This window comes from Branchiostoma lanceolatum, chromosome 4 (assembly GCF_035083965.1).
Source record: "Branchiostoma lanceolatum isolate klBraLanc5 chromosome 4, klBraLanc5.hap2, whole genome shotgun sequence".
NCBI lineage: Eukaryota > Metazoa > Chordata > Leptocardii > Amphioxiformes > Branchiostomatidae > Branchiostoma > Branchiostoma lanceolatum.
This window is the reverse complement of record NC_089725.1, coordinates 21152822-21164386: the sequence shown is the minus strand read 5'-3', so window position 1 is coordinate 21164386 and position 11565 is coordinate 21152822. Positions and strand designations below refer to the sequence as shown.

The window sequence follows — 11565 nt, the reverse complement described above, 5'->3', positions numbered from 1 at the left end:
GGAATCTGACCAATCAAATAGCGTCTTTCCCTATCATCCAATCAGAAGTCAGAACTGCCCGGGTTTGGCGCGTGTTTCGTCTGCATTTCCCGCAAAATATTCCGGACGCTGCTGAACATTTGCGCCCAAGCGCGGCTGTCCAAATTGTATACTTCTTTCAGCAGTTGACTTAATATTGTTAACCGTGCTGACAAGAAAACATTAAGGTGTGTCAAAGGGAACAGTTGCGTCCTCTACAACCATGTTTGGGAGGAGAAATGGCCTGTTTTCTGCCATCTATGAGCGTCGGGTGTGGGGAGCCTCGGACAAGCATGGCGGGAAAGGTGAGCTCTCTATGCCAGAGACTTTGTAGCTACCCAAACAATGAAATACTGTTGCTATATAATAGGTATATCTGTTCACTAGAGTAGTCTTTTCCTTTCTGTAGATGTATTATTGAACAACTTATATCTCTCGTATCATTATAGATACAGATAACCTTGGTTTCGACACACACTCAATACTTTGTAAGGATCTCCTTGATATATAATTTAGTAGCTTATAATTTTCAGTGAAGTGAGATAATCATTGTGTGATCAATGTCTTATTGCAGGAAACACAGGAGGAAAGCTGGACAGTGTTATCAATAGGTTCTCGTGCACCCGAGCAGATGAATATGAAATGGATGGATTTGAATATGGAGTAAGTTGATTTTTAATGTTTTGTAATTCTATCACTTACTTGATAAACGTGTTCATATAATTTTTATTCAAGGTACTAGTATTGTCCCATATTTATTCATTGGGAAGATACTGCACAGTTCTAGCCAATAATTCTCAAAATATCATCTACGTGGTATTTTTAATGCTAGCTGCTTCTTTGACACATTATTTTATCCCCATCTCACTGTTCTTCTCTCCACACAGACTGTATGTCCTCCATTTGCCGCTGGCTTCTGCAAAGGTACATTTTTGTTCTCAAGTTTTGATATCTTATTTGTAACCCTGGTACCTGTAGTAGACTGGTACTGTGTTTTTTTTCTTACAAATAAAATAATAAAAAGGCATCCTTGTGATGGGTTGTGAATGTAAAATGCTGTGATCTCTCTTCCAATTTAAATGTGCAAACTTGACGATGACTTATTTGTCATTTCTTCACTAGTGCCTGGCCAGGAACATGTGCTATGTGTCTGTGACGAGGATGGGTTCATTCGACTCTATTGTACAAAGCACAACAGTGACCATGGCCGCCTTGCACGTAAGTAGAAATCCTTGTTGTAAACGTGACCTCCTGTTTTCTGACATCATTTGTTGAAAATAATTTGTGCCAGCTCAGAAAAAAAAAATTGAAGAAATAGTCATGCCTTCAAGTACCAGAGTTATTAACCCAGAATTGATGTTTCAGTCTTAGCTAGAACTGTACTTAAGTGGAACTTGTTGTCAGCAAGAACTATAGGAGCATCCTTACTAGATAGCTTTAAACAACGCATGCAGTCAGATGTGCAAAGGTTAGGTGTGACAGGTCGTTCGGTGTAATATAACCAGTTGCTGCTGCGCCACACGCCTGCGAAGCTAGTGTGTTACACCGAATGGCAGTTATACCAGCTATATAGGTACAGATACCGATTAAACAGGATCATTATCGTCATGTTATGAGTCATGTTTTTAGGTAAATAAATCAAAATGTGTCTATTTCTTGTGCAGAATGGACAGGACATGGCAATGCCATCTTTGATCTTGAATGGTCACCTCACCAGGGCATCATGGTAAGCGTGCAGTTATGATGTGCTTTTAGTATTTTGTGATTTGTTGAGTAGAAGATAATCTTATCTTTGTAATTGTTTGACATTGACATAAATGTACTAAGAGAAGTGAAGAGTAACCTGGTGCATTCATTGTTTATTCATACATACCTTGTATATTTTACCAGGTGACAGCCTCAGGTGACCAGACAGCTCGTATATGGGACATGGAGTCCACCAATCTGATGGGGGTGTTCAAGGGGCACACGTGTAGTGTCAAGTCAGCCTCTTTCAGGACAAATGACAAATGTAAAATTCTACACACTTTCAATACTTTTCATTGGATGCTGTAACTTGTCACTTTGCTTAGTTGTCGTGTAATCTGTATTGCTCATTCCTTTCCACCTTTTCACAATTAAAGCATTAGGCATGTTTCTCTCTTGCACTATCAGAAGGATTGTTTCATTTTCTGTTCATTAGACACATGAGCTGTGAAGCTTCACCGGATGAGTGACCATCTATTGACATTGTGTATTTACCAGTTTTTGCTACCCTCTGAGAAGTTTTGCTTCTCATATTTTATACTAATATTCATTTATTTTTGCAGGGGTTTTCTGCACAGGAGCCAGAGATGGAAATATCCTAGTTTGGGATGGAAGATGCAATCATAGCGGTGAGCTCACCACAGATTTCTACTTGAAGTCAGAATGGTTTGTTTTTGGTTTGCACACGCTGTTAAAAGTCTGTCTTAAAATTAAGTGCTGTATATCAGGAAGGAGTAAAATGAGTTACTATTTAAATATATTCCTTGAGCTTGAACTGAGAAATGCCTGTACATGTATTACCAGGTGCATGTATTTTCCTGTTTCGTTGCTGTACATTGTATGATTGACCAGCTGCTCATCTTTACCTTGTGTTATATGTAGATGGTTACTACAGACCAGTGAATTCCATCCGCAATGCTCACACACTACCAAGGCAATCCACACCACGTCCCAAAAAGAAGAGAAAGGTTGATGCTGCTACGTCCAACCCTGTAAGTACTGTATTATTCAGTATCTTGTTGGCACTTGGCACCGCAAAAACAATTTTTCCCATCGTATATTGACATCAGATTTTTAAAGAAATGTATTTTTTTCATTACCAGAAATATAACTTAAGCTAATGCAAGTTTAGGTCCAACAATCAGCACAATTTGTCAAAAACACATGAATGATTTGGCATCTGCTCTCTCCCCACAGCAGCAGGATTCCCAGCAGAGTGTGACCTGTGTGGTGTACCAGGATGAGAACACTGTGGTCTCAGCAGGCAGCGTGGACGGGTGAGTCGGACCAAACCAAAAAATTCATCCTCTTTGCAATCATAGTTTTAGCTGTCATTGTCCTGGTACACACCTGTATGTAAAAGAAAAATAAAGTACACTTCACCATTATTTGGTATATTACATTGAAATTAGATATGGAATTTAATTTTTACTATTAAGAAAGTCATACTTTAATCTCCTTGTTGGGACAGATAGACATCATTTGTGTTAGAAATAGAACAATCAAAAATGTGTTAAGTGTCATTTGAACATGCATCCAGGACGATGTAATAAGATTTTTTTAGGGGTGCCACTTGTGTTATCGCTAGTTGGTTACATAAGAGGTCTCAAAAAAGGTCACACCTTGTTCATTTAGTTGGCAGTCTCAAATAGGATACATGAGTGATTAGAAGTGATCCTAGAAGTTGGTTGATTAGTTTCTTCTGCCAGTCACGCAATGATATGCATAAATTGTAGACCTGTGTGACATAGGGAAATTTATTTACATTAACGCTAAGCTTACATCCTGTCCATGAAGAACCATCAAGCTGTGGGACATGAGGAAGAACTACACAGCCTACCAGTGCACACCCATCCCCAAACACAGCTTCCAGTATCCAGGAACAAGTGTCCGGAGGAGAGGTAGATTGATTCACAGAAGATTCTTTTAATATTTGTAGACTGTCAATGCATGTATTTTATTCTATGCTAGCTGTGGAATGTGAAAGATTGAGCAGTCTATACTTAAAAGTTATAACTTTGATGAGTTACCCTGTGGTAGTTTTTGCAGGACAATGGGCCTTCTAACTAAGACGTTTTTTTAAACAAGCATTGTACGTGGTGTGACCGTCTCTTTATTTGCAGGTTTCTCCTCCCTGGTTGTGGATTCTACAGGAACAAGACTTTTTGCCAGTTGTACAGACAGTACAATCTACATGTACAACTGTCACAGCATGGGGACCCAGCCTGGTAGGTATCATTGGTCAAGTCTCAGAACACACTTAGCTATCAATAGTTGACTGTTTACCAGTGATAGTTAAGATTTAGATTCCTCAGGAGTTCATTGGTTACATTTAGTATGTAAATTGATCCATAGAGGTATACCGTCTTGTTTGGCATGGTTTCCTCTTCACATACATGATTTTGCACAGTATGCAGGCATATTATCATCAAGGTTTCATTACATTTTGTCTTGTATTCATTTCGTTCTGTCAAGACTCAAGACTTACACAAACAATCCTCCCCTGCAGTGTCCACATTCACAGGACACTCCTGCTCCAGCTTCTATGTGAGATGTGCCCTGAGCCCTTGTGAAGAATACCTGATCAGTGGCTCCAGTGACAACAGTGCCTACATTTGGAAGGTAGTTTATTTGTCTATCTTCTTTATCAAAATAACCCCAAGTAAACTACAAGGAAAATCAGTCAACAGGGAGAGAGTAACAATAGTATATATATATGAGCACTGTGAACTGCCCTAGATTGCATGAAAAAATGGAGCATGAAAAAATGGAGTGTTTGCCATGGTTTAGACCCAGATCATACAACTGTTACAACATGACAGTTTACTTTTTTGAGCATTTGATTTGTATTTGTTGCAGTACAATGGAAGCAATATATGTTGTCATAGTAATCTGCTCGAAATTTATCTTACTGCGGTGAAGAAATTGGCTTTATTTTTGTCGAAGTGTGCAAAGCTGACATAAGAGTAATGTGTTGGATATGCAAATTCACTATATGTTGTCATGCATGATTGCAAGGGAGAAGGGATAAATGTCTGTGTCTTGAATTTATTTCTTCTGCAGCCGCCTCCAGATACAAATCCCTTTTAGATTGGATTGACTTAGACATGATTTGTCATCCATGATCACCGCCTGTATGATGTAGAAAACCTTCACAGATTTATGGGGGACACTGGAAAGCCAACCATTATCAGTAAGGGGGAAGTGTTCATTAGTAGGCACAGGTTAGACCTCCACGTGATGTAGCATTACCTCAGCTAGTGTGTGATCTGAATTACAAACAGTTAGCTGTATCTAAGTGCATTACACTTATGACCAAGGCTTTAAATGATAAAATGAAGCCTTGTATTCCTTGATAGAAAACATAAACTGACCAAAATGAAGCTTAGGAGATTGAAAAAATAGTTAGTCTTTCACCAGCCATATTTATTGCATTCCTAACTACATTGATCGAGGTGGTTGAATGAACATTCCATAGTACTTATCCTTTTAGTACCAGTAATGCTATTGTAGGGTGAAAGAAAAAAAACACTGGTAACTTAGCATTCGTTGGTATATTTAGTTGATACAGCCACATTTTTGTAACCAGCGTTCAATTTGACTACATATCAACCTGTTCTCTGTCTACAGGTCAATAACCCTGAGGCATGCCCATGGAAGTTGACTGGTCACAGTGGGGAGGTGACAGCTGTGTCGTGGTGTCAGGAGGACTTTACTAAGGTAACATTACAGAACTTTGGACCTTTCAAGGAGTCCAGAATGACATCTGCGTGGCCCCAAACCTCGCAGTTTCTATGTTGCTGTAGAGTGCCATTTCTTCATCAATGCCATTGTTTCTGGTGCTTTTTTTGTCTAATCAGAGGCTTGTTTCCGTGGTTATTTATCTTCTACTTTAGAATAACACTTCTGTTGGATTATTTCCCTCAGCTGATCACATGCTCTGATGACAACACCATGAGAGTCTGGAGACATGAGCCTCCAACAGATAGAGAAGGGGATCCCAATGATGTTCTAGGAAAAGTACAGAGAGTTGTCAGGACACCACAGAAGTCAGCAGGTAAAGCTTAAAGAACTGTAGAGAGGTATCATTGTCAAATGTCACAGACCAAATCATGGTACAACAATGGTTGTCCCTTGTAGTTTTTCTTTTTCATTCAATTAATCAAATTATGTCTTTTCCCATGTAAGGTTGATATGTTTTACTTGTAACTTTATTAGTTCAGCTGCAAGTGAGTTGTGCCCCTCATTTGGAAACTGTAACAATTTCTTTTGCTAAATGATTTTTAAAAATCCAGACATATGCCAAAGTTGCAATAATCAGAAATGCAATCATAGATCGATTAGAATATCTTGATGACATGGTATATTTTTCTAATCAAGGTCATTTCCTAAAAATTATAGGTGTGAAAGATCAGTTTCGGCAGATTTGGGTTGGGATCTATCGTCCATATGAGACATTTGCTGGTTTTCACGGTAGAAGACAGATAAAACAGTCATCTGTGACGTTCTGAAAAATGGCCCTTCTTGCTCATGAAGTCACAAATCACTTTCAGAATGCCAATCCCCTACCTGTGGGCTGCTAGTATTGATGTGTAGCCATTATATCCATCTCCCATTGTCATACATCCTAGGGCCCTGATCATATCTGTCTAACAACTCCTCTACTGTTGACAGGCACCTGGAAACCTGAACCAATGATGAGTGGAGTTGGGACTGTTGGTGTGGGAAGTCCAAGAATGGCTATAACTGTGTCCAACAAGGTTCCCACTGTCAGTGCTGCCTCTCCCAAACATGCAGCAGGTGCATCCCCTAACACTGAGGCTGTGGCTGCAGCAGGCCTACCGACGCCAGCAAATGAACAATTCAAAACATCTGGAAATTCAGACTCTGCAAAGGTATCTAGGCCACAGCTTGCCATCACTCATTGGCTGATGCCTGTTAAATGTTCAAAACAGACAGATGCAAAGGAGAACAGAACCAAGCAGATCAAAGTTGAAGAAGATGCTAGACTGCCTGAAGGGGTGATAGATAAAGAGCAAAGACAGGCTCTGTCTCCTGTGAAAAACACTTTGTTAGGAAATAAAACTAGAAAAGACAGCAAGGGGAGTAATGGAGTCATGGAATTCATGACAAAGGGAAATGCAGAAAAGAGTAGTGACAGCCCAAGCACCTGCCAAAGAAAGCTCCTGACAGAATTTATTTCTAAGGAGAAAGAATGCACATTCAAAAACTCAAATCAGACTACCGAGTTGTCAGAAAAGCAGGATGATTTGAACTTTGACTCACCAACAGCAAACCTACCAAACTATGTTGTGGATGGCTTCTCAACAAGGATACCAAGCCTGGCACGCACAGACTCCGACAAGGAAAATGGACAGCAGGGACAAAGACACAACTGGCTTCTACAGCTTAGCATGCAGAAGAGGAAAGATGGTGTGAAGGAAGAAAAGAGAGGATCATATAAGAAGAGGAAAATAAGTGAGAAAAGTGCAACAAGCAGTCCTCCAAAAGACAAGGTAGGTTGCTACTGAAGCACAGTGCAACTGATCATGGTTTTCATTCTCATCTTTTGTTGTTCAGAATGGCTAAACGTTGGGGTAAAGCAGCTGATTTTTTGGACTAATAGTCTTTGTTCTTCTTCCATTTTTAGGTCTCTGATCCATCTGCTGCCACATCAGAACCAAGCTCAATTCGCTCCTTCTTCTCCCCTCAGCGCAGTGATATGAGCAAAGAAAAACATAAATAGCACCAAACGTCATCAAATACTGGGAAAATATGAAGGATGCATGATAGTCAATTACAATACAGAAGTCACTAGTTCTTTATTCTTTTGAAGGTGTATACCACCAAATCATGTCAGTTATTTTATCCATGTCTGCTATGATGTTATACTGCTGTACTGCAGATACCAGAAATTAAAAGCTACGTTGTCAAGACAAATAGCAGTCATCGATCGATCATGACTGTTTAAGACACTAGCAATGTCAGAAACTTCTCATCACCAATGTAAAACATTGCAATAAGCTGGATGAAACAAATTTCATGAAGCAATAAGTTGGTTGAAACATGTAAAGGATGACCTAATGATATTGATACCAGTATTGATATTTTCTTTATGTAAGAATAAAGAAGTGCTTGATGTTGATAGCAAACTAATTTTCCTTAGCACAGTAGTGTCTAAAACAAGAAAGAGAAAGGATGTTTAATTTCTATCAAGTTTAATTTTTTATTTGTACATGTCGTCACGTTATGGTTTACATGTAGATCATACTCATATTCTTATTACAATGGTGCAGAGGACCATGCAAAGAGACAGATATTGATGTAGAGAATGTGACAAATGAGAAGGCAATGATAACATATCACATTTACATGTACAACATTAATCATTTTATGACATCAGGCCATCTTGTAGAAAAACTGAATGGCTTGTGAGCTGAATTCCTCGCATAGTGGACAAAGTAATGCAAGTGGAGACAGGTAGTCTACAACACCTGAAGCACATGGACAGTACATATCAAAAGTCAGCATACTGGCAGGATCTGGGCTTCAAATCAGGATAAGTTCCTGTTTCCTGTGGCTATCTGCATTAGTACGGGTTCACTGTTGTACATTCCAGGTAAGAAAGCTCACAGTAAGTGGACCCTAGGCCCTATCCATTGAGTTACAGGAGTACGTACCTTTAACAAATTGTTGTTCTACATGAACATGATTTTTATTTCAAAAGGTGTTGCTAATGCACTTTTGTGATTGATTGCCACCCCTGCCACTTTCTCTTGCAAAATTCTCAATGCATAGTACCAAGGAGGTTATATAGTCTAACGTTATATAACCTCCTTGATAGTACCATTCACTACTCACCTGATCATGACAATCTAGATTGTAACTGTTAAACATCTGTTCTAATAGTCTTCACCTTATTGATAGTTTGTCCCTATGGTGGTCAAACCGTCCACATTCCTTGTTAAATGATTACGACAGAAATAGATTTTCTCAATTATACATAAAAACTTGTAAAGTTTACAGAAAACCAATGCGCTGTTCAGATCAGATCTACGAAAGACGACCCGGAAGTACTTTTTGCCAAAGCTGTTGAATATTCATTAGCGGCAGGATTTGCACACGGCTATGTTCGCATGTTCCACACGGCCCCAAAATGATTCTTACGAGTTTACAAACTGGCGGGAAACCTGTCTGGAGCATTGCGCAATGGCCAACCACAAATAAACCGAGTGGAACAGAAATAGGACACGAGTTTAATACAATGAGTAAGCGATTAATGCCCTACTTTCTTTCAAAAGAAATGTACACATAATAGACCTCACGTGACGCTGGGGAATCACAAGGATCGACGCCGGATACGCGTAACATACCTCGTGACTATGACTATATCAGTCTCCCCTCACGTAATCCTCGTAACGCTGGCTTCATAGACGCTGCAAACGTTATTTTCTTCATATCAGAGACGTCTACTGAAGGATGGACCTGGTTATCGTACAACTGCTGACCCTCCTCGGACTTCTAGTGACATGTTTGGCATTCTCCTTGATCCCGCTGGCTCTGGCATGGAGGGCATCCAGGCCGTCATCAATAAGAAACGGACTGAGGTCTCGTTTTCTTAGCAATGTGAACAGCTTCGTAGGGGGAGTTTTCTTCGCAACCTGCTTTCTTCACTTGCTCCCAGAAGTGAGGAAGGACCTTGGGGCGCGCTTGCACGGACTCGGCGTCGTTACGGCTTACCCCGTAGCTGAACTGGTGATATGCACTGGGTTTTTCATCGTTCACCTGGTGGAAAGTTTGACACATCGCTGTTTACCTCATGATCATAGTCCGTCCCAAGATGTGCGACGATCGTACAGCACAGTCGGTGAGGAGGACACAACTCGTCCATTGATAAGAGCTGAATCCAAGGTAATGGACTATAGGACAATAAATCCATCGGCCATTGCGCAAAGGACAGCGTCATCAGATAGTTCTGTGGACTCACATGATGATGACAATACGAGCCCGGGAAGAAACGTGCAGACATTCCTGCTGTTAATCGCTTTAAGCATTCACGGGACATTTGAAGGTGTGGCACTCGGTGTCCAACCCTCACCGTCCTCTCTTCTTTCGCTGTTCTTCGTAGTTGTCGTCCACAAAAGCATCTTAGCCTTGAGTCTTGGGATGAACGTTGCAACCAGTGACATGTCGCTACCATATAAAGTCGTGACCTGCATAGTATTTAGTCTAGCAGGTCCTGTAGGACAGGGCATCGGTCTCCTGGTAACCGACGCGGACGCCGACGGTCTCGTCACCGGCATCCTACAGGGGGTAGCTGCGGGAACTCTGCTACATGTCACCTTTATGGAGGTTCTTTCCAAAGAAATGAAGACCAGTAATCTGCTAAGTATGCTGTCTGCCGTCATTGGGTTCGCCCTCATCGCAGGATTGACTCTCTTGTATTGAAAAATAATTCTGTACTCTTGAAAAAGACAATGGGTTACTTAATTCGATAGTGGATATCATGCACATTCATATGCGGAATTACAGTGGTCTAGACGGGAGTCTTTACTCATTCTATGTAAATGCGTTATTCCTTTGTTTAGAAATAAAAGCTACTTTTAAAGTAAATGACAGGAATTTTCTATCCTTGAAGATGTACTACCTCGGCCTGCCAATCAAGTGATGCCAAAATGGATGGCGCTATCATGATGTTCATTTATTGTGCAAAGGCGTTAATTTTATAATCGATTTATCATCAATTAAGGAGTTATCTATCATGATATTAACCCACGTTTGTCTAACCCGGCAAGTATAACTGTTTTGCATGGCGAGCGGAACTGACCAGGAAGGATCGTTTTGGGGTTATGAAGAATTGAAGCCTGATATTCGTTAATTTTTAGGTCAAGAGTTCGCACAATTTCCCGGTATTGCATTTTTCATTTCAAAGGCATTGTTCGTTTTCGATTCCTCTATCATCCTTCTTTTTCGTCCCTTTTAATGATATGTTGCAATGTGCATCTGGTTGATTTTTAAACCATCACTCGTATATCGTGGGCTTGTAATTCCCGGAAGACCTTGTTCATGCCGTATACGTAGTGATGAAAAAGAACAGGGACTACACTGCCACTGTACTTGATATGAGTGGAATTTAAACTTCAATTTCCTATGCACTGCCACTGGTCCTCCGGAGAAGGACATTTTGTATACGCAGAATTTGTTCGTGTTACTGACCGTCCAGTCGCAGGTCAATGCCATTACTTACGCCATTCTCGTCAGAAACATGTAAGAGAAATGTCAAATAATCCTAGTTAATCTTATACTGCAACTGAAAGGAAAATAAACTATTTGTCAATGATCTAGAGTCCTTGTGATTTCGCACTTCGTGTAACACTATCTTAAGCAACAGTAATACCATTATACCTGTTACTACGTTTCTGGAATGAACAGGTGGAACGCAGTTATATGTAAATGTATTTCATTCTTTCACACACACACACACACACACACCGTGACACACACACACACAGGCACGTCCAAAACAATGCTCTGTCAGGGTGAAGGAATTATTGGCTGGTCGTGGCAGCTACGTATGCCTCACCATCAATGTCAGCTTTCTAGATAATTTATGGAAACCATGTGTTCTGATACCAAGGTCGCGCTGTCTGACAATGACAGAGAAAAATGTAATTTGGCACATACCAGTCCAGTGTCAACGGGGCTAAGTTCGGCGGCCTGAAAGTGTACTCAGGCCCCGTCCTATCGCTGGGAAAATAGTAGAAATCGGCCGAGGTAGTCCGCTATACAGGGTAGTCCGCT

General features: G+C 40.5%; 1 protein-coding gene and 1 long non-coding RNA gene across 4 annotated transcripts; one reads left to right on the top strand and one right to left on the bottom strand.

Annotated features, from left to right (window-relative positions):
• Positions 1-63: 63 nt before the first annotated feature.
• Positions 64-11104, top strand: LOC136433290 (denticleless protein homolog). 3 transcript variants are annotated; one of them, XM_066425335.1, is made up of 16 exons: positions 64-323; positions 593-681; positions 906-942; positions 1141-1236; positions 1683-1744; positions 1909-2029; positions 2328-2393; positions 2647-2756; positions 2965-3041; positions 3562-3665; positions 3888-3992; positions 4274-4386; positions 5395-5484; positions 5692-5821; positions 6439-7280; positions 7415-11104. In XM_066425335.1, exons 1-16 carry the CDS (start codon positions 242-244, stop codon positions 7508-7510), a joined length of 2220 nt encoding a protein of 739 aa, XP_066281432.1. In that variant the 5' UTR covers positions 64-241; the 3' UTR covers positions 7511-11104. The 3 variants fall into 3 exon arrangements, with proteins under 3 accessions (XP_066281432.1, XP_066281433.1, XP_066281431.1); XM_066425336.1 differs by having other exon boundaries at positions 65-323; positions 602-681; positions 2962-3041; XM_066425334.1 differs by having other exon boundaries at positions 65-323; positions 2962-3041.
• Positions 1866-8787, bottom strand: LOC136433300 (uncharacterized). Its single transcript, XR_010755616.1, has 3 exons — positions 8681-8787; positions 3387-3502; positions 1866-3114 (listed from the first exon to the last, which is right to left on the bottom strand). It is a non-coding gene; the product is annotated as an uncharacterized lncRNA (long non-coding RNA).
• Positions 11105-11565: the final 461 nt, after the last annotated feature.

Coding starts and splice junctions, on each gene's coding strand:
- LOC136433290 (XM_066425334.1), top strand. CDS start 242: ATGTTTGGGAGGAGAAATGGCCTGTTTTCTGCCATCTATGAGCGTCGG. Junction 324..592: donor GGACAAGCATGGCGGGAAAG/GTGAGCTCTCTA, acceptor GTCTTATTGCAG/GAAACACAGGAGGAAAGCTG. Junction 4,387..5,394: donor ACAGTGCCTACATTTGGAAG/GTAGTTTATTTG, acceptor CTCTGTCTACAG/GTCAATAACCCTGAGGCATG.